The sequence below is a fragment of the Mercurialis annua genome, linkage group LG8 (genome assembly GCF_937616625.2).
Source record: "Mercurialis annua linkage group LG8, ddMerAnnu1.2, whole genome shotgun sequence".
Classification (NCBI taxonomy): Eukaryota; Viridiplantae; Streptophyta; class Magnoliopsida; order Malpighiales; family Euphorbiaceae; genus Mercurialis; species Mercurialis annua.
In genome coordinates this window covers 31,918,157-31,941,867 of record NC_065577.1, presented here as the reverse complement: position 1 = coordinate 31,941,867, position 23,711 = coordinate 31,918,157, and the positions used below count along the sequence as shown (strand labels likewise).

The 23,711-nt window shown below is 32.2% G+C and overlaps 1 protein-coding gene across 3 annotated transcripts; it reads right to left on the bottom strand.

Moving 5' to 3' along the window:
* Positions 1 to 5,205: 5,205 nt before the first annotated feature.
* Positions 5,206 to 23,364, bottom strand: LOC126660393 (phosphatidylinositol-3-phosphatase myotubularin-1-like). 3 transcript variants are annotated; one of them, XM_050353867.2, is made up of 20 exons: positions 23,283 to 23,364; positions 23,051 to 23,167; positions 22,881 to 22,961; positions 21,868 to 21,942; positions 19,639 to 19,710; positions 18,904 to 18,973; positions 14,587 to 14,636; positions 13,465 to 13,754; positions 13,250 to 13,323; positions 13,109 to 13,172; positions 12,893 to 12,955; positions 12,277 to 12,376; positions 12,062 to 12,175; positions 11,063 to 11,232; positions 10,227 to 10,311; positions 9,819 to 10,040; positions 7,980 to 8,039; positions 7,563 to 7,627; positions 6,717 to 6,996; positions 5,206 to 6,214 (listed from the first exon to the last, which is right to left on the bottom strand). In XM_050353867.2, exons 2-20 carry the CDS (start codon positions 23,156 to 23,158, stop codon positions 5,693 to 5,695), a joined length of 2,565 nt encoding a protein of 854 aa, XP_050209824.1. In that variant the 5' UTR covers positions 23,159 to 23,167; positions 23,283 to 23,364; the 3' UTR covers positions 5,206 to 5,692. The 3 variants fall into 3 exon arrangements, with proteins under 3 accessions (XP_050209824.1, XP_055959899.1, XP_050209825.1); XM_056103924.1 differs by having other exon boundaries at positions 23,051 to 23,349; XM_050353868.2 differs by having other exon boundaries at positions 22,881 to 22,955; positions 23,051 to 23,349.
* Between the last annotated feature and the right edge of the window lie 347 nt (positions 23,365 to 23,711).

Genomic DNA, 23,711 nt, shown 5'->3' with positions numbered 1-23,711 from the left:
TTAAAAAACTGACCTAACTCAACCAATCAAAACATTATCTATAAAAAAAAATATGCAACAATGCTCTTTTTGTCAAAGTAAAAAAAAATAACTCTGCAATCCCTAGTGTTCAAACCATAGTTACAACTAGGATAATACATTAGGTGTTTACTACTGGAATAAAATTATCTTTGTGGTATTTATAATACAAAATTTGTATCCACATTTAATAAAATAGCAATAATTATCCAACGAATCACTTTAAAAAGATTATTTGCATAATAATCAGCCACTTTTAAGATAATAGCAAAAATGTATGCACGTAATTATAAATTTTGGCGATTTAATGCGTAAATTTTGGCATTGAAAACTCACGTGGAATATCATAAATTGATGCAGTAGTTAAAGATATCCACGTCATAAATATCTCTTTGTTAAAAAACATGATCTTTAACTATTTCATCTTGTCTTTTTTTAATTTTGGCCATTTCGTGCATATCTTTTTAATTTTACAAAAATACAATTCATTTTTTTTTAATTTAAATTAGTCTAAAATTAAATAAAAAATTAATGCTTACATACAAGCTCACACCCTTATTTCCACCGATATGTGACTATCACGAGTTGACATTGATGGTGGCACATGCATGTCACACGTCATCAAAAGTTGCTTAAAAGTTATTTTCAAACATTTAACTTCCTCATATTTAAATGGAAAACTTTCTTTGAATTAAGTCAATGCTCCGAAAGTTATTTTATAATTTTTTTTAAATAAGTCATCAAATTAAGGCAAAACCCATACGGAGGCCCTTCTACTTTACCAGTTTTGTTCGAAAGGTCCCTACTCCAAAGTTGTTCACGTCCGGATCCTTATACTTGGCAAATTCTAATTATAACACCCTTATATAGATGGAAACTGGCAAGTGAAATCCACTCTCCGTTAATTAACGGAAAAAGATGACGTGGCGCTTATTCCTATTTATTGATGCCATATGGCAACACAACTTAAGGACTTATTCTATATAAAATTATAATTTAATAAAAAAATGGTAAAATACAATAACTTTGATGGCAAAAACATCATTTTTCCATCTTCTTCATGGCTCACTCCATTTTTTCCAGAAATCACCAAATTTCATTTCAAATGGCCAATTAACCAGACCTATTTTCCCTTCTATACCTTAATTAAACATAATCTATGGAAATTAATTATCGAACCCAGGTTTCATAATTTATTTTTTCTCAAATATGAACCAAAACATAGTTGATCTTAATTAAATTATTTTCATCATCTGATATTTTCTTTGACTAGAAAAGAAACAGAGGCACATCATTTTCTCATTTGTGGAGGCGTTTTCTCAAGGGAACGGCTGTGGCGGCGTTTTTTGGAGGCAACGGAAGCGCAGTGTTTTCTAGAGGCAACGGCAACGACGACGTTTTTTAGAGGCAACAACAGCGGGATAAGAAATTTCCAACAGCATTTGGGATCAAAGACGACAACGGCACCACCATCTGGGATCGAAGACGGCAACGGCACCACCATCTGAGATCGAAGACGGCCTACCTTGTCTTCGTTTGATCTTCAAACCCATCTGTAGATTGTCTTTGTCTGTTCATTGAGTCTAACTTCATTAGGTTTAATTAAGGTTTATATTATATTTTTGTTATAATGGTTTATATTTGATAATGGTTTACATTTCCACCATTTTTATTATAATGTTCTGCAAATTATAAAATATTGTCAAATGTAAACCATTATAATTTCCACCATTTATGTTGTCTGATCATCTTTAGTTGTTAAATTCACTGGGTTTGGAGAAACGTTGGAGAAGAAAGGAAAAATTCACTTGAGGTCCTTTAATTTTATATAATTTTATAGAGATTAAAAGTTTAAAAAACCACATCAATTTATTTTCATAGTCTCACATAACGGAAGTGGGGTTCACTTGCCATTTTCCATCCACGCAAGGGTATCATAATCGGGATTTGCCAAGTATAGGGACTCGTACGTGAACAACTTTGAAGTAGGGGTTTCTCGAACAAAACTGATAAAGTAGAAGGGCCTTCGTATGGGTTTTGCCTCAAATTAATTAAATAGTAAATATTTTAATTGATTAAAAAAATTAATAAAGCACATTTTTTTACAAATTTTATTTATTTTGAACCAATTTATTCAAAAAATTAGACCATGCATGCATGACAGCCAAATTTAATAAATTGTGACCTCAGCACTTAATTTTCAATTTTATCAAATGCCATCTAAATCACTCTATCAGTTAACATAGTAATTTATATTGATAGGAGTCAATATGACTTTGATAATTATCAAATAATTAAATATTTATTTTTGACCAATAAATTTTAATGTTTAATAACTTTATCATATTAATAAATATTAAAAATTTTAATGTAAGAGCTATATTAAATATAATTTTTATATTGAATAAATAATTTGAATATTAATTAAGAAATTATTAAATCAATCCGAAATAAACTTATTGATTTGTATTAATTTGGTTTGAAAAATTATCACATAAATAAAATTAATTTGAATTACTTCCCCATTCCACTTTAATTGACATTTTAAGTGAAAAATATTCTCCAAATTACATGCTGCTTTTACAATGTTCTAAATTTAACTAAAAACAGCTGATGGAGTTATTATAAGGAGACTATAGCACTTTACACATCTTTTAATTGAGTTTCATAATGGGTTCCTTACAAATTTACCTCAAAAACAAGAGTAATAGGATAATATACCTCAACACGGAAAAATTATGAAAAATATATCACAATTTTTTAGACATTTTACTTTTATTCTACGTGGCAAAAGTTTAATGTTTTACTCTAACATATAGAATGCATGACCTGACACTTTCCTTCTTTTCTATCTTTCTTTCTCTTTCCACTTTTTTTTTTCTCTCTGTCTTCTTCCAATTTGCTTCTTTTTCTTTCTTCTTTTTTTTCACTCTTCTTCCACTTCCTGCATTTTTCACTTTCACTTTTTTTTAATTTTCCGTCATCTTCAATCTTGTAATTTTATTTTAAAATTTCCAATTATTTATGTATCATTATTTTTTATATCGCAATTTGATCTTTCATATATAAATCTAAAAAATCAACAGTGATATTATCATATCGGTATCACAAATTTTTTCATAATATTATCATAAAAGCAGCAGTGACATTATCATCTCGGTATCATAATGTTTCTGTAAAAAAAATTATTTTTCGTACGTTATCATACTATTATCGTTAACTTTGTTATACTATTATCATCTGTTTTTATAAAAATTATCATAATATACTTTATCATAACAGTATCATAAAAATATTATCATAATATTATCATGACGTACTTTATCACAACTGTATCTTAACCTTTTATCATTAACCTTATCATACTATTATCATAACATTATCATAATAAACTTTATCATAAGAAAATCACAAAATATTATCATAACGTACTTTATCATAACTATATCATAACCTTATCATACTATTATCATAAACCTTATCATACTATTATCATAATCGTATAATATTATAATACTGATATGATAACGTTATGATATAGACATGTTAACGTTAATGATACCGATATGATAATCAAATACTTTTCTTGGCAGAAAATCGTTTTTCTCTACAATGTTATGATAATGATATGATAACGTCATAGTGATAACGATATGATAATCAGGCGCTGTTTTCTGCAAAAAAATCGTTTTTTTCATCAGAAAATCGTTTTTAATGCAGATTTTCAGATCTCAAACTAAAAAAAATTCAAGAACAATTTTTTTAGATCTGAGAGTTAAAATAAATCGTAATAATCACCACGAGTTAAGAAAAAAATCGCTAAAATATGAAAGAACGATGAATCGACGGCGGAGCGAAGATGAAGCGAAGGCGGAGCAATGGTGGAGTGATGGCGGATCGTTGAAGGAACGACGACGGCGTGATAAAGAAAGAAAAAAAATAAAAAAGAAGAAGAAAATGGAGAAGAAGAAAAAATGGAGAAGAAGAAGAAACAGAGAGAGAGAGAGAGAGAAGTAAATCTGAAAAAAACAAAGAGATATATATGTTTGAGTAAAAATATAATGTTTAGAGTAAAAAAATAATAAGAAATAAGTATTATTATAACAAAAAAAGAATATATAGTAAAAAAATAAAAGTGCTAAAAAGGTGAGGTATTTTCTCTGTGTTTTCCTTGTTGAGGTATAATTTACTATTATTTTAGAAAATAGAGTGTTTTACCTAATTTTCTCTTTCATAATCTTTACGCAAATTTTTAAAGGGAAAGAGTTTGTTTATACCCCTAATGTTGATCCCAATGCCCAAATTTATCCTTATATTTAATTTTGACTGAAATATACCTCTGACGTTTCAAAAATGCCTACTTATGCTTTATTTTTGACGGGGTTAAATAATTCAAATTTTCCGTCATCTCTTTCTACGTGGATGATGACCTGGCTGCTACACCTAAGCACAAATTGGTTTATGCTCCTAATGTTTACCTCCAGACCCGGATTTTTCCTTAGATTAAACACTAATTTAAATTATTGTTTCAATAAAAATTGAAAGATTTTATTTGAATTTTTACACTCCGTAACTCCGACGAGTTCATCGGATGAACTCAGATTCATCATCTTTGAGAATGCCGGAGTTCATCCTCAAGGAGGTTGAACCTAGCTACTCATCCTCATAGAGGATGAACTTCTGAGGATGAAGATGAGGAGAATCAGTTCCTCGTTTGCTGGCGGACGGTGGCTCTTTAAGTGGGTACGGAATGTAAAATTTTTAAGAAAAAAGTCTCTTAATTTTTTAAATTTTTTTCCGATAAATTCGTTGGAGTGGAGTTACAAAGTGTATACTTTTTTTAAAGAAGTCCTTCAGTTTTTATTGAAAAATAAATAAATTAATATTTAATTTAAGGATAAATCCGGACCTTAGAGTAAACATTAGGACATAAATAAACTTGTGCTTAGGTGTACCAGCCATGTCATCCATATAATCATCTACATAGGAAAGAGATGACAGAAAATTTGAATTATTTATCTCTGTCAAAGATAAAAGTATACATACGCCAGTTTTAAAACGCTAAAAATGTATTTCAGCCAAAATCAAATGTAAAAACAAATACGGGCCTTGAAGTAAACATAAAGGGCATAAACAAACCTTTTCCCAGTACATCAATTAAAATAGAAAGGAGGTACATATTAATACTCGAGGGCAATAGAAGAGATTCATCGTATATTTATTTAATTCTTGGTATACAAAGAATGTAAACTTATGAATCAATTTAGCCACTGTACAACATCTAACCTTATTTTTGAAAAATATAATGAATCACAGTATGCTACTCAGATACAACAGGATTAAAAACCTGCACCGCCAGTAAGAAAATCACCTTCAGTATAACTCCGGGGACTCTTTCTTTCGACTACCGGGGACTGATTAAATCTAAAGATGCTTTACAGCTAATTCTAAATTCTCTATAAGAACAATACTGCAACCCGTACAAAATATCAGGGTCTATCTTAATTTCCTATTAGATGAGAACTTGAACCTGCTTGTGATCGTTAATAAGCTTCTTAACTCCTTCCGCTAAAACGATATGATCAATCTTAATCGTTCTCTCTTCAGGGCTAACCTAAATCAACTATCGACAAAACTTTATGCCTCACGCCCAGACAAAAATGAGGCAGAGTACTTATTCTGTTTCAAAATAACTATCAAGAATTGAAAGACGATCAAAAGCATCATAGTTTGCTTTTAGTCCAACAAACTGACTGCTAAGTTGAGCACATCCAGCTTCAGGCCATCGGCAGCCTCCATCTCTTGTGCGTAATGGGCATAAACGTTCACATACTCGACCAATAGGGTTGTCAGAAGCTGCATCATCTGCCAATACTGTAATTGAAACCGAAAGATCCGACTTGTCATCCTGCGCCACAGTACCATCCGATTCTCTTTTTGAAGAAGAATGCATAATATTTTGCGAAGAGTTTATTGAAATGTTTTCGACATCTACAGAAGTATCACCATCATTAGCGAAGTGAACTTTGCATCCCAGTGACTCGACGGCTCTCCTTATGGCTACACTTTCCTTGCTGGCTTTCTTGGCCAAGGCCATAGCAGAGCTACTGACCTCTTTCTCATTCCGTAATTCCGCAGATAAAGATTCCATGGAGATTGTAATTTCTCTAGCCTTCCTTTCAGCCACTTCTCTTGCCTGTTTTGATTTTGCCCACTCAATTACTAATAAGCGAATAACTATAAGGAATGCCATAAAGAGAAAAAAGCAGTATGCTCCACCTTACATGTGAAAAAGGACCTCAAACTTTAATGTTTTCAGAAAGAGGAGCACGAAATGAAACAAAAATAATAATACTCATAACGTCTTTATCGGCTTCAGCAGATCTAATGTCCCCATGGATTGTTAAATTTTTCATTAAACTAGAGATTCATGGTACCGAGACTTGTCTAAGTTAACTTAGTACTGAAAAATCTAAATTAACCGTGTCCGGCCTATGTTGTACGGAAACTTCTCGAATCCTGCATTTCGGCGTTTCATTTCCATTTCGGCAAACTCTTTTAAAACTCTGAAACTCTATAATCATAACATATTCCTAAAAAATATTGGTTCTGTTTTCTATTTCAGCATTTCCATTTGTTTCCGTGCTACATAGTGTCAAACTGGAGGAATGTAGCCAGATAAAAGATAATACGTTTACCTTCTGTAGTTCAGAAAACTTTGCAGACATGTTCCTAAATTGAGCTTCAAGCTCCCCAGATTGGGCTTCTGAAGGACAAGCCCATCGGAGATGGAATTGTGGCCATAATGTTGGCGCTAAAGCTGCTGCTGGTGGCAACAATGGACCATCATGTTTCTGTGCATCATAGAAAAGGTTATAGTGTGCATGAGATCTTCCTTCCGAAAAGCGCATATCTGCTAAATAAGCCCACAAACATCCACAAGCTTCAGAGATACCAACTTGTTGCCTCTCCTTTTCACTGAAGAAGATCAAAAGCTCATAAGAGGTAGTTTTAATGCTTTTCACAAATTGATTGTGGTTGTCACAGCTCAAATTCCTTTAAACATATACCATTTTATCCTCTCTAACAGCCTGATAAAAATGAGCAGATGTGCAATTTAAGTCGAGCTTAAAATAAATAATCAGAAGAAGCTCACAGAAAAATCTTTGATTTCCAAATTTTAATAAAATAGCTTTCTATTCCAGCAACCCAGCCCAAACAGGGTCAGAAGGCCTTATCAATTGGGATATAAATTCAATGAGAGTATCTTTCTCTTTATAAATAATATGTATCTAATAGCTCCATATACAATATATTTAATAGCTTTATAGGCATAACCATGCAACCCCAGTTTACCTTTACTTCAATTGCTAGACGGTCTTTGCTGATATCAATTATTAAGCAACCAATCATAATATAATCAAACAGCCCGGCACAAATCATATAGAAAAATCAAACTAATGCATCCCAGAAACCATAGGGACATTGTCTATTTAAAGGTAAACCAAGAAGAAAATGCAATGTAAACAAGTTATCACAATTACCTGTTGCAAAAGAAGTTTCCAAAACGACATGAAAGTACACAGTCCATCAAATCCACCAGGAAAGCCTAAATCACAAGATAATATACAAATCAGTGACAAATAATAGACAAGGAAACATATGGCTTTTTCTTGAAATGAGAATGCATAATATTCCCCCTGTCCCATTTTGTTGGTCTTTTTGATGGTCCCAAAAAGAATGTCACTTTTGTATTATTAACACATATTTTCCTTTTTAAGCCTTATTAATAAGTTGATAAATAGATTAATGAATAAAATTAGTAATATATTTGTCTCTGTCATATTCCCAAGATGAGGGGTATAAAAGAAAATATATCTATGATATTTAATATGTGTGAAAATGAAAAATTGACAAACAAAATGGGATGGAGGGAGTATTATCAAGGGAAAGCTACATACCGAGGAGAATTCAAAAGCAACTGGATACATTCGCATTAACTGTGAGACGCAATCCACCCACTATACAAAACATTCAAATTGTAAATCATTAGAATCTTGCAGAACACCACGGATACTCAAATTTACTCAGTATGAAAATGAATATGAATTGCTATAGTTGTTTTCTGTTAATTGATTGAAAAGTAACTTGTAGATCTAAGAAATGACTATTAAACTCTTCAGTGACAAAAAAAAATCATTACAAGAAGCTCAAATTTATGGGGAAGTTAATACTTATTAAAGCAAACAGTTAATTCATTAAATGATAATTATTCTAAAATTTTAATCAATAAAAAAAGATAAAATAATGGTATAAAGTAAAAGACAACTAAATAATAAATTAATTACATCCTTTTAATGGTAATTTACTAAATCAATAACTACAGATACCTGAACCAAATAGACATGAAAATCGGCCAACTTATCCTCAATCAGCTACCAATAATCAGATAGAGATTTTATAAAACAAGGCCGTAATAACTAAGGGTATGCAGTATTTGGGTATAACGGATTTAACAGACCAAACCAAACCGAAATTTTAGTTTGATTGAGTTTTCGGTTAATTAGGTACGGTTATGGTTAAGAAATAAAAAAATTCAGTTATTTCGGGCCGGTTATCAAGATGTCGTTTTGATACATACACATATAATGGTATTTTTGTAATTATTTAGAAATATGAAGTAATTTTGTAGTTTTCTAACCCTTTCACCATTGGTAATACCCTAACCCTAGCCACTCTTTTCATTTTATTCATTTTCATTGTACACAGCCACACTCCCTCACCCAAAATCACCATCTTCTTCTCAAATTGTTCTTCACAGTCAAACTCTTAGTCTCACTCTTAGAAGCCGTATCCCACACACATCACAATTTTCTCACCAAAACTTATATATTTCTTCTTTTGTTTATTCGTTACTCTCAAATTCATCTCTCAACAGTCATGGCTCAAAAGATTAAATATCATCCTGAATCCGGCCTCCACTCTTTGTTTGAACAACTTCAAATATCAATTCGCTGTTACTCTATTCTTTGTTTTATGATTATTATAATCATATTAAGTTATTTTTTCAGTTATTGTGACATTTGGTGTTATTTTAGTTCTGTAAAAGTGATTTTTGGATTAAAATTAGGTTATTCGGAACCAACCGAACCCAAAATATTATTTCAGTTTGTTATGTTCGGTTTATACATAATTCGGTTTCAGTTCGATTACAAAAACTTCAGTAATTTCGGTTTCGTTTATTTCGGTGACTGAACCGACCGGTGAACACCCCTAGTAATAACTATCTCCTTATAGATAAAAACCTAGTTAAGTTTTTAGCCAATCAAATTTAATGAATAAAAAACTATCTACTTATGAAATTTTTATTTTGAATAAATATCTTTCCACACTGTGTACAAATGATTTGGCAGAGGGACAGTTCCAGTGAGCAGCATATTATTTGAGAAGGGAATTCACCAAGAGCTTGTTCATCTTCTAGGCTTCAAAGAAAAATATACTAACACGTAAAGGATCGGTCAACCTGGCTCTCCCTATTTAAGGATAAACAGTAGGCTCTCGAGTTCCCCAATAAAAGAAAATATAAGAATGGATGGCGCCAATAGGCAAAAAATTAAAACCTCCTTTTTAAGATTTAATATGTTCAGTAAATGGAAGTTTCTACACTTGAGTAAGAACAGTGCAGAAACATAGTGTCCATATCATTGTTGTTTATCTTAGATTTCTAGCGACAATAATTATGACAATCAGTAAGGATGCAATCATAAACATGCACCATGTGGAAGGACAAATGAACACACCTGCAATATTATTGGAGAACAATTATTCTGTGCATGAGAAGAATTAGGAGTTTGAGATGTGAATGGTCCAGCTGATTGGCGCCCAGGTGATGATGCAAAACTCCCGGCAGAAGACTGGCGAGATAATTCAATTGGTGTATTGCTACTGCTAGATACAGTCGGAATTCCCAAACGATCTGCAAATGGATGTCCAAATGCTAGCCAATCCTTTTCAATAAGTGCCTGCGCAAACATAAAAAGCCTATTGAGGAATATGGTAAAGGATGGCAAACCACCAAAGTGACGGCCACAACGCCAGTAACATTAATTATTGTTTTGTGCTCATAAGTCATAAGAGCTACATATTAAGAATATCTAAGGAAGAATATGGTATCAACCTCTGAAATCCCACATGGTGAGGCAAAATACCTGGAATCCAGCGAATGTTCGGTAGTATGGGTCAAGCAACAAATTAGCAAGTGAAACCAATTGAGTAGTTCTATCCCAACCATCACTACACAATAAGAGTTTAGATAATTAAGCTACATATTTTAAAGCATTCCAAAGTAAGAAATAAAAGAAAGAAAAACAAAGGGCATTTGAATACTAACTATTAATTATAGTAACAGAATAAATTATATGCATGTAATGAACGTTTAGCTTTAATTTTCTTTGATGCACAAAGGTAATGAGAAAGAAGTTGGGGACTAACCATTTCAACTTCACATATCCAATTAAAACCTAGCACAAAGGCTTATAGTATATGAAACTAAGTATAGAGGGAAAGGGTTGAGTTAATCAATACTGTAAAATAAGCTATTGGCAAAATGAAATAGAACTGAAGTTAAAAAAGTAGGCCAAACACACAGAAAGTCAGTCTCAGACAATATTTCTTATTGATACTCTAAAATTTATCAATGGAAGAGGATTGCTCATGTCTTAACCCCTGACCTCTTCCACTATGAGGTACACATATTTTATCAGTTAATATTTAGAACTTTGTCCTTGGTTTCAATTCTAGATAATCTCAAATTGACAAAAAAAAGGTACTCATAGGCTTTGCATGATATTAATTTTTATTAAGAGAAAGTATTATCCTTTTCTTTCTCTGCACAGACTGACAACACACTCAAAGATTTTTTGTCGTTAGGCCGAAAGAAACAAGAGAAATAAATAAAGCACACAGCATGTAGAACATTCCACAATATCATATTAGTTACCACAAAGATCAACCGCTAAAGCTATGACATTAACAGATTTCAAACCTGCAATGTACAAGCACTGATGCTGATTCCAGAGCAACACGTGCAGCCATCCAAGCTGAACCAGCCAAGACACTTTGAACATGTATCAACCAACCAGTGTCACCAAGGGTCGACACAGAAGCAGACATACTGCTGAGATTTCCCCCTCCCCAGCTCCAACTACCATGTCTCTGTCACAAAAAAATGGCACCCACATATATCAGCATTTATTACAAATTTACACATAAACATATACAGCAAGAATTTCTATACATGACCTTTGAATTAGTTTATGGCCATTAACTAATTAGTCAAAGACCAAATGCTGAAGAAGGGTCCCAGTTAAGCAAGATGACATCTGAGCACAACTAAACATGAGTAATGCGATTTAACCCAACACTTCTGCACCAACTTATGTGGTGATACATAATTGATAAATTTTAATTCTTTATTTAGACCATACATTTCCGGAAAGAAATGATAGCAAATATAATGATGCTACATCAATTGGATAAACTGTCAGTATACAATTGTTGGATTCAATAGCATTTTCTGATATATATTGACTAAAGGCAGTCTAAGTTCAAGTTGCAGACATGTCTGATGTGCCTTAAAGAGTTTTAGCACATTAAATAATAAATTTGTGAAAAAAACCATTAATAGAAAAACAGATTGTACTACGATAAAAAAACCAAAAACCAAAATCCAATATCAAAATATACAAAATAAAAGACAGTAGTTAGTTTATGCCAATTTAAGTGAACTCTAGACCTTCTATTATCACCCAAAGCCTTAATAGTTCATAGGTTTAAATCTATTTTAGAAATAGTCAAAGAGGGGGATATATTTCAATACAGAAATAAACTATATATAGTTGCCAACATTCAAAAACATTATAAAGATGCTCAGCAATAAACTGACAATAGGTCAACCTAATCAATGACAACATTCTAATGCGAAAAAGATTTGAGATTTATTACAATTAAACCAAGCAAGTCCAGATGAAATTCCAAAACTAACCAAGAATGATGATATCCCATCTGATGAAGTAGTGCCATAAGTATCTACATAGTCTCTAAGCCGAGAGAGACTCTCTCTCATTGCATGAATGTTGTCTATCCCAAAGAATACTACCTATGGCATAAAATTTGGAGAAAATGACATTAGTGAACCACAGAACATGAGGGTTGACAATCAAGAAATACAAACCTGCACAGTGCAGACCCTCGCCATACCTCAGACTGAAAATAATTAGAAGATGACTCCGAGCCACCTCCTGTTGCTACATTTGCTAAAGCATTTTTCCTGGGTCTTGCATCTGCAATATACAACTTCCTGAAAAGAAAACAATTAAGAAAGAGGTTGACAGAAAGGGAATCTTCTTAAAATATAGCTTATTGATCATCAAGATTGCAGCAATAATGTCGTACAAAATTTCTTATTATATTTTGCCAGCAAATGACGAAATCAACCAGAAAAAACATGGGTGGACTGATAAACCAGAAGGAGCATAATGAAGGAAGTTACTAGAATTCCTACTACCTGATCGAGAGAGAAATCGATAGATCTTTAGTTTTATTCGAGAGAGAGAATTAACCAAAAATCTCCAAAATTTTCATGATTCAACATACATTTATGCATGGGAATAATAATACTCTCGCTAAAAGTTGGAAAGACACAAAACATAGCAGAGAATCAAACATGAGATCATGGTAGAAAAAAGCATCATACAAGAATATGATCCAGATAAGAAAAGACAATTAAAGAAAGATAAAGAGTTAGAATAATAAAATCATAAACAGAAAATGATAACTTTTCACAAAAACATTATAAAAGAAGATGATCCTGTACCTTCTCCCCCTTGCACCGCCAAGTTGAGAGCAAAGTGCAGCAACAAGCTTTTCATCTGTGTTGCTGTGGACAAACATCAAATGTGAATCAGGCACCAACAAACAAAAGAGACAAAACAATTAACAAATGTTCCAAACAGTAGAAGATATCAAAGCATTATATGCATAGATTTCTATACTTTTTTTATTGAGTGGTCATATAGGCACTTCAACCTACCTCCTCATATTCATCATAAGACCAACTAAAGGTTGGGATGAACGTGCAAGGACTGCTCCAGTTCCTAAATACCAAATGAAATCAAGATCTAAGTATGAAAATCACAAACATAAAGTTCACAAAGATTATAAAGCTGCATACCAGGATGACACCATGTAACTATTGGCAACCTACACTTGGCACGAAAATTGGATGCCTGGAGCACTTCTTCATCACTAGCATTTATCCGCACAACATTATTAGTCACTAAGGCTCAAAAAATAGAATAAGTAAGAAACACACTAGTAGCAAATATACTGCATTTCTTTTTGTTCTTTCTTCTCTTTCCTATGAAGTAAGGATCTCACTGGTCTTACCTAATGGATTTTGGAACAATCAACGCAAACGGATAAGTCTGACACATTGTATAATTGCAATTTACAGTGCTGATTCTCCACAATTCATTTGACACTGTATAAGATCCATTTTCAATCATATCCATTGACGCACTAAGGGAGCCTTTCCCTAGAAGGCGAAAATACTCATTCAACAGTCGCACTTTTGGGTTAACACTGCTGAATCTGGAAGGTCCACAAGCAAATGCATATAAATCCCAGAATCTTGAAGGCTTTATACACTTCAGCAATGCATCAAATATACCACGTCTCTGTACAATTAGGAATTTAGAATAAGTCAAAAAGGGAATTGTTTAGGCAAAATCAATGAACCCATCAATTTGAACAATAACATCAGGAGACTATAATTTTTGCATTCTAGTCTATCATAATGATACTATATTGCATACTCATAAAGAATGAAAAAAGTTAAAGATAAGGATCAAAATATAGATTATAAGGGCTATTTTTTTCTTTTCATATACCCACCCATGAACCAGCAAAGACAGACTTCTCATTCAAGGATTACTCAACTTTAATTGAAATGCTGCCTCTATAGAAGCTTCAAGGATTTCAAGATCCTTATATTCAACAGTTAGCGGTTTACATGTTAATAAAAAGTGTCCTTCAGAGTTCAACAGTAGAACTATAAGTAATCAGATATTCATTCAAAGACATGCTGCCTAGTAAAAACTTCCTCTAGCTGTTTCTCTATCTCATACACACTTGCACACTCACTAGCTGTTTCAGAACTCCAGAAATACATTATAGAGTTTCAGCTACTACACAGCCCTTTATTTTCCCTGCAGCTTGAAAGTGGACCATCTCATTCCACATTCCATTACTTAAGTTGCATATTTTGTTCAACAACATGTAAATCTGAATATCTTAGCTCGCATTTTTTAGGCGTTACACCAAATCTGTCCAACATAAGCAACTTCCACTTTAGGACCAATCAAAAGAAGAAAAAAAACCCTCAGTTATGACTTTTGTATTACCTTATACAAGTTGATACCATTTTAACAACTTTATGTAATAGCAACATAAACATGACTAACAGCAAAGTTGGAAAAGATTAAAGTGTCAAGACTGTTGAGGCCAAACCTGTCTTGTTTTAGAGCGGAAACCAAACACAACAATTCTCATATCTTTGCCTGCAAAAATAAGAAGCCATAAACTTTATTGGCATTGCAAAAAGGACCAATCTTATCATCAAAATAGCCAGCAAGAAAGACGGAACAAATTAGCAAATATCAATGCAGTATTATTCAGTTTACACTACACTGTGATGATGTAGGACGCATTGGAGTTAGAAATCCTACGGTTAAATTAGCAGAAGCTAGTGGTTTTAATAGGTTAATATCTGTGTTCAGTCAGCATTGCAGATTTGAATAGATAGACATAGAAAATAAAGAAAAGACAATAGTTTAGGAGCATATGACTCAACAGATTCAAGTAACATAATGCTACAATTTTATTAATTCTCTCTATGAGAATAAAAAATACATGGTTAAGCATTCATAGACTCAAAGAAACCCTACTACTACTACTACTAAAATTAGTAATCCTGAACTAGGAAAACTAAAGGCTAATCCCCTGAAAAAACCCCCCACCTTTCAACCCCCTTTCATTTGCACCCTCACCTTTCAAAATCTCCAATTTTACCCAAATTCCCACCTTTCATTTTCAATTGCACCCTAAAAGTATTAAATTAGCTCTTTTTCACTATAAAAAAGTTCAAATCGATAATTTATATTTTAATTCATATTCTAAATAGTCCTCAATGTTTAAATTTCAACAATAAAACCATATTTTCTAAAATTTTAAAGGTTAAATTTGTTTATATAAAATAGAAATCAATTAAAAATATCATTAAATATGGTTTTGTTGTTGAAATTTAAACATTAAGGACTATTTAGAACATGAATTAAAATATAAAATATCGATTTCAACTTTTTTTTAGTGACAAAAGCCCAATTTAATACTTCTAGGGTGCAATTGAAAATGAAAGGTGATAATTTGGGTAAAATTGGAGATTTTGAAAGGTGAGGGTGCAAACGAAGGGGGGTTGAAAGGAGGGGGGTTTTTCAGGGGTTAAGCCAAAACTAAACTAATACTAGTTAGGAAAATTCTAAACTAATCAAGACTATTAAATAAGGCTTTCAATAAAATAAGGGACTCCTAAAATACTATTTTCCATCATAGCAGGAAAATACAGAAATATCCACTGGATGTTAAAATTGTAAATACTTTACTAGAATTCTAAATTTTCTAATTCTTTAAAATTTCTCTTTCTTGACTTCATCCTTGTTTGCATCATCATTCTCAGCTGGTTGGATAAAACTCGACCTCAAGTTTTGGACTTCCTAAGCAGCAAAGATAAGAATGCATTGATCTTCCATTCTTACATGAAAGTAAATAGGAACACTTAAAATCTTTTTCAAGATCCATCCATCAACCTGTAACGGATAATGAAGTCAAACTTTTCATCACAAGAAAAAGGCAACACATCACCACTTTGAGCTTCTTTGGTATCTTGAAGAACAAAGTTGATCTCTTTGTCTCTTCCACTTATTATATCATCTTGAAAAGGCTCTTCTTGCTGTTTTCTATGTAGTTCTTCATTTACTTCAATTAGTTTTCCATTTTAATCTCTTGGGCTTGAAAATTGTGGAGCAAATTTTGTTCTCCATGCTTCATTACCTTTTGATCAACTTCTTGTGTAGATCATTTCATCTCCCCGATTGAAAAGGAGTAAGCACCATATTTATAAGTAACAAGACAATGTTTACCAAGAGAATGCGAGTCACTTGTGTAGGGCCAAAATCACAAAATATAGAATCACAATAAGCACCATATTTAAAAGTAACAGGACAATGATGTGTTACTGAAATAACACAATTGTTAACCCAAACCACATTGTATGGTTTTAAATGTGGTTCAGTTGAAAGTTTGAGGTTCTCAACTGTAGATGAAAATACCACATTCATGCAACTACCACCATAAATTATGAGCTTCTTCGCTTGATCTCCACATCTAACCAAAGTTTGAAATAGTGAATAAAGTTGGCAGTCCTCGCCTTTCAATTTTAAGGCTACAAGAACACAAATGAAAACCGACTGAGAGAAGTATCAACACCGTCATCTAATATAATAGCTCAGCTCCTTCATAGCTCATGAATTCCACGATTGCCATTGAAGATCAAAGTAGAAAACTTCAATGATCTTGAAGCTCAAATACCAAACTGATGTAGGACAGCATGAAGTTAACAATCCTACTGGTAAACTAAAAAAAGCTAGTGGTTTCAGTAGATAATATATATGATTATTCATAGAATTCCATATTTGAATAGATAAAAATAAGGCATAATTACTAATTCCCCCGACATTAGGTCATAATTACTAGTTCGAATTGTTTACCCTGATGTTTGATTAAATTAACTGCTATCCCATTAACTAACTCCGTTGTTTGACTTAATCGAAGGGTTTGATTGTTAAAAATAAAGTTCAATTTGATCCTTAAACTTATTATTCTTTCAAATAAGTCCATAATATTACTAGAAAAATTCAAATAATTCTTTTGAAATAATTTCAAATTACTTATCAAACCATAAAATTTGTATAAATGTTTTAATTTACTAAAATTAAATTAATTTTTTTATCAAATTAAATTTGAAACATTAAAAAATTAATTAAATTAATATAATATAGTTCTTGAAAAGTTTAGACTTCAAAATATTTTGTTTAGTTTAAAATTTAAAATTTGTACGATTCAAAATCAAGTCATATTGATGCAGCGCAACCGCATCACATATTAAGCATATTGCACTGTAGGATTTGTAAAAAGAATCAAAATAAAAAACATTATGTCTAATTCATTTTCATCAAATAATTGAATTTAATTTTTAACTATCATTAAACATATTTAAAATAATTATATAAATATTTTATTGTTTATCAAATCATTATAAATAAATTATATAAATTTATTTGGATTTGGTTTTATGATTTTATGAATTTATGAATTTTTTGAAAGAAAAAAAGTTCATGGGCGAAATTAAATTTTAATTTTAACAAAAAGACACTTTAACCGATGGAAGGGGTACTAGTAACTTTTGATCAAACGTTAGAGGAAAATCGTTGACTTTTAAAAAGTAATGGGGGAACTAGTAATTATGACCTAACGTCAAGGAATATATAATAATTATCCCTAAAAATAACGAAAGAAAGAAAAGATAGATATTCTAAGATAACACCTAGAAGGATTTAGACAATCACGTCTAACCCAAGTTTCGGGTGAGTTGACTCAATACGATTCAAGTAGTATAACTTTGAAACTTTATTATCTCTCTGTGAAAACAAAACAATACAAGGATAAGTACTTATAAAATCAGTGAAACCCCAATACTACTTGAATTAATAAATCCATAACTAGAAAAATTTAAGTAATAAAGTTAGGAAAATTTTAAAAAACTGAGACTCCAAAATAAGACTTTAGAAAAAATAAAAGACTCCTGTCTACTGTTCCAGCAAAGCTAAATATTAAAGGAATACTTTTTGGGTGTTAAAATTTAAGATACTGGACTATAATTCTGAATTCCTAATTCTTTGAATTTTCCTTTTCTTAACCTCTTCCTTGTCTGCATGACGTGAATCTATATACGTTCGCAAGTCAAGGCAGTCAGTACAAGCCATGCTCTTCAAAGTATTTCATTTAATAATTGCGGGCAAAGTTTGCGGAAGTGAGACAGAGTTTTTTCTTTGTCGCTTTACAAAGTTATATTTATTTTTGATATTATTTGGTGTAACAGACTATTCGTTCACTTAAGATTTTTCTGTTTTGATATTCAAAAACCTATTTCAGTATTTTAGAGGGTGAATAAGCTCACAGCAAAACTCTACCATTCAGTTCAGTATTATTTGCCAATAGTAAATTCCAACAATCGTCACCAACATAGTCTTAAAGTTACAAACTTCAATTTGTTCGCATTTTGTGACAAATCTTCCCTTTTATTTGGTCAAACTTTAATTATTCCAGTCATAAACCTAACCCAATAGTCGAAGTGGCACTAGCAGAGATGATTTTCTTTTTCAAAAATAAATAATGAGACCCTTCTAGTTTACTTCTCTCTGAACCCTTCACCCATCTACCATAACATGTGAGCTTCCCGACCTCCTAGAGAATTAGTAAATCACCAGGCAACCACAAGTACATGCAACTAGTATGCAATTAAAGCATGTTCAAAAGCTGAAATTCCAAAGCCATGAAACCAAGAGCATAGAACTTTTGTTTCACCAATGAAGACCTTAAATTCCAAAATCAAAATCCAGACTTCAAATCTAATTTAAATTGCATCCAGAAAGCAAATTATAACTAATTTATGAAGCATTCATCTAGAAATGCATATTGCCGAAGTCATACCAATAATCTGGAGAAGTCGCCGTGATGGACTCTTGTCAGATTGACGAGGAGCAGATTGATTCTTCACAGCCTACAAAGAGATTCCTCGATGCAATAAAAAATATGTGCAAATAAAAATCCCACGGAAACATATCATACATGGGCAAAAGAAAACTATTTTTATAGTAGCAGTTGACTTTAAATGTCAAACTAACTGAGTGAAAATAAATTCACATAATAAATAAAAATAAGGCATATTGCAATCACAAAGCACAATGTTTTATGAACCTACGTATAAAACATAGCATCTCATCATTTTGCATGCCCCTAGAAGAGGATTATAAATTAAAAAAATTGAATAACACTGATAACAATCTCATATGATGAATCAATTATAAGAAAATTAATAATTTTACATGCTGGAATACACCCTAACCTGTAACAGACAAATCAAAAAACTTCACTTTTCACCATTTATTATATATGAAATATGAAGTAGAAAAATCTTTTCAATAATAAATCTAGTTTAAAACATAACTGTCTACATGATCTTTGATAATGCACAATTAATACAAACATTAGCAATGAATTGTGGAAGTACTACATTTTCATTAGCGCTTTGCAAATAGAAAGAGAAGAAAACAATTTAACTTTTTTTTCTTTTTGCATAAATAGTAGAAGAATAATAATGAGTACAATAATGGAAGCCAGCAGCAACTAAAAATGCAAATCGTCAAAATAAAGAAAGGAGCATACCATTTTGCTAAACTTCTCAATTGTTGCCAATGGAATTGTACCGAGTGCAATTACATTTTCAGTCCCTTCACTCTTAAGACAAACAAAAGCATTAGTGACTATAAAATAACAACCACACATAAAGATTGTATGTGCAGTTGTGCACATAGCATGTAACAACAATATTTATAGTACAATGACTACAGGTTATCTGTTTTTATTTCTAACAGATATTTCTTAAAACTGGCACCATTTATGGTGCTTCCCATGTATAAGATTAACTCTCTATAAGCCCATAGGTTTTATATCTCCAAAAGCTTTCAAATTTGACCCCAATCAATACTCTCTGCAAAGACTCGCCAGAATTTAAGCCAGAAACCATAACTAATCAAATGATCTTGTAAACAGCAAACAACCCTTCCTATTCTGTCAAATAATCAATCGGTCCAGAGATTTGATTTATTAAGGAAACCTCCAACTGTAGTTTTATTATTTCTAACACAATGCACACACACATGAATGCTCATTAGGTTTGAAGCATGAATAAATACAGACTCACCTAACTTTGAGCTTAAATATTTCATTTATCAAATTGAATTTTCCAAGGATCGAATTCTATACCTTGCGATCATAAAAAATAACTTATCATCTCCAATTATAATTTTATTATCTCCAACAGATTCCATAATCAATTCAACAACTAAATCAAACACTAAGTAGTTGATCTAGATCCAATTCCCCTAAACAAATAGTCAATGTTAGTTTCATGAGGTTACAATACATTTATTCCTAAAATAAATTTGCATCTTCTTGAAAGCTCTGCAAGGAAAAAACTCAATGCGACCTCTTTATATCCATTGTTACATTAAAGTTTCAGAGTATATTCATCTACGACAACCATCATGCTCCACTCCAAACAATTACAGCCTACAGCCCCCAAAGTATTCTGCTTCTCTTTAATAACACTATATTACCATTTCTTAAGAGCAATTAAGTGAATTTTTAATTCCCAACCTTCTATGTCAAAAATAGAGGTCATTTTACCACAATATTTCCACAAAGAAAGCTTTTCGGATGCCTTTTTGCTGAACAAGGAATAACAAAGTGTACTGAAAGGAACAACATCCCGAGCAATAGTCTCAACTCTCAAGCAGTTGGAAAATAGAAAACATAGTACCTTATAAGGCACACCTCCCTAGATACCAAAGTCACCCAGGATTGAACATTTTAATGAGAGCCATGAGCCTTTTCTAAAAGTTCAAAATACTTTTTCCACCAAGCAAGCCCTCTCTCAGAGTTCTTAGTGATAGTAACTTGGAAAGCCTCATCCCTACATTTAGCATTAAGCCAAAACAGTTATTAAGTTTACTAGCTACATAAAAATATACTTAGATTTAGACTTTTCTATAGCTTAACGCCGATCCAAAGTAACAAATGGCTCCTCTCCACACTCACCTTGAAGCTCCATATTACTTAAAATCCAAGACATTTATCACAACTTTGATACTGCTTCAGCATCATTATGAAGTCATATAATTACCAATATATGAGATATTTGAGATGCTGCTTTGCATGCAAAATACTGATCATCAATCCGATCGCCAACTTGCCTCGATGAATCTCTAGGTCTTTCATTGCAATGATCCAAACAAGGGAAGGAAAAAATATCCCTCACATACATACTATGAAGCACATACATGGGTATACTATATCTAAAAAAACATCTAAAATACAGCTTTCTCCAACCAAAATTCCTTCTATTTAAATTAAAATTCTAAGTCACATGATCACATAAAACCTTTTCTTTTTTGGGGTTCACAAACTATAAGGTGTTTTCTATAGAAATAACATCAAGTAAACACTAAATTGGAGCATATTAGCATTTCATATCCAATCTTCCATAAATATTCTTCCCTAGCCCATATAGAACGTTTAACTTAAAATTAAAAATTATCCTACCAATTAGTGTGCAAATCATCTCCAGGACTGCAGCCCCCTGATTCTTAGGATGCGTAAGAAAGTTGCATTAATCCAAAAAAGAAAATATAATTCAACTGCTTTTGGGCTTTAACATTAAACTACATTGTAGTACCAATACAAAAAAGTCAATAAAGAACACAATAGAAATGAAGACCTGACCATCCACCACAGTGAACCCAGTCTTTTAAATAATAGGAATAGCATAAGATTTTTCAATCTCAAGATTAAGGTAATGAAAACCAAAATTAAAAAAAAAAGTGATATACTCACCATAAAAATAAGACGAAAATTTGTTACCAGCAGTGTACCAGCCTCATCAGTATTTATAAGCACCACACCACGTCCCTGAAAGCAAAAGCCAAAAGAATGTCAATAGACAATTTCGGTAAATTTATTGAAAAGAAACTATCAACAAAATGCAATTAATTTCATCTGCATGCCCCATATTGTCGCAATGATAATCAAAATGTAAACTTGATTTCATCTACATCCACCATAATGATAAACGATAACATAAGTAATTAGACACAGGGTCAGGTTAGAATAAAATAAAAATAACATCTTAAATTGAAATAATTTCGATAACTTGGCTATGTGAATTTCAGATTATCCTTGGTTGGATTCTTACTATTGTACTATTATTCTTCTTTTTTGTTTTCCGCAACAAATAACGAAACACTCTATTTGAAGAAAAAATGGAGCCTAAAGACTCAATAAATACTTGGCATTGTTGTTACAGCTGTTATTAAGAATATTATCACCTCCAATCGTATGATTAAAATAAAGGAATATCAACTTGTTTTAAATAAATAAATTTCACTTGTTTTTCCTTTTTCTTATTAGATGAAAATCTAAAAAAAAAATATTCAAAATTTCATAATCAACCACCCTACCAAACAACCACCACAAGCACCAACTCCAAAAGTCAGAGTTCGTGTTCTTTTCTTTTTTGCTAATGAGGAGGACTCACTCCCCCGATCGAAAGTCGGGGATCACTGTCAAAACCCCAGGACGTGACCGGCCGCAAGCTGTAATGGCCATGGCCGACGCCCAGATGGCTGACTAGACCAAACTCGTGGGGGCCTGTTCATATATTTTTCCTAAACAAAACGTATTTACTTTCATTTTTTTAACCCTAAGTAAGTCATAGATTGAAAAACAAAGCAGAAAGCCAGGATAAAGTACAATTAGGTATTTGAATAATCACATAAGTACGTAATGCATTACTATGAGTAGCAATGCAGAGATCAATTACAACAAAACAAAAACAATAATCAATTCACCTCTTCGATGACATGCTCAGCCTCGAGCAAACACTTGTAATTAGCACGATACGAAACTGACCGATTTACAGGATGCTGTTCCTATGAATTACACAACATAGACAACATCAAAAACGAAACTAATTGAAATAACGTATACAACAAACAGAGTAATTAAATTTGAAACGCACATCAAGTTTGAGCCAATCGAGAGTATCGTCCCAGCCACCGCTGCCTTCCATCTTACTATCGGAGTTGTCCCTTAACGACGTCGTTCTATGCGGCTTCGGCGCTGCCATGCGGCGAAACTGCGGGAGAGAGAATTAAATTTGTTTTTGTTTTGTTTGGTATTGTTTTTGATGGAAAAGATAGAAAAATTTGTGAAATGAAAGAGAGTGTTTAAATTGTATAAAATGATAGTACATGTCTGTGATGTGTCAAATCGGAGAAGAGAGGTTCGGTTGTTGTTGTTGGATTAGAGATGACTGTTTGTTCAACTTTTCCTTCTTGTCTTTTGTTATTTTTTTTTTCTTATTATTATTTTAGTTAAAAGTAGAGGTGGTCATAGTTCATAAACTGACGGTCGAAACCCATATGTATAGTGAGTGGAGCAGGATTCGGGGCGCTCGCCTAGGTTTATGCTTGATTTTGGATCTGGTGTTTTGAAAATAAATGGAGTCGCCATCTAACTCAGTTAGAAAATGGCTTTTATACCGATTAAACAATCTCACACGTTTATGGGTGAGATCATCGTGCATCGAACCAAAATACCAGGTTCACAGATACTACCAAAACTTTTGTAGTTGACTTATTGATCATATCAATTTAGAAGACGTATTCAGGATATCTCAT

What these genes read in the sequence shown, in the direction of transcription:
- LOC126660393 (XM_050353867.2), bottom strand. Translation starts at nt 23,158, where the DNA reads ATGGCAGCGCCGAAGCCGCATAGAACGACGTCGTTAAGGGACAACTCC. An exon ending in TCCGCTCTAAAACAAGACAG is followed by an intron (nt 13,755 to 14,586) that starts GTTTGGCCTCAA and finishes CTAATTGTACAG; the next exon opens with AGACGTGGTATATTTGATGC. An exon ending in TCAGTGCTTGTACATTGCAG is followed by an intron (nt 10,312 to 11,062) that starts GTTTGAAATCTG and finishes CTTATTGTGTAG; the next exon opens with TGATGGTTGGGATAGAACTA.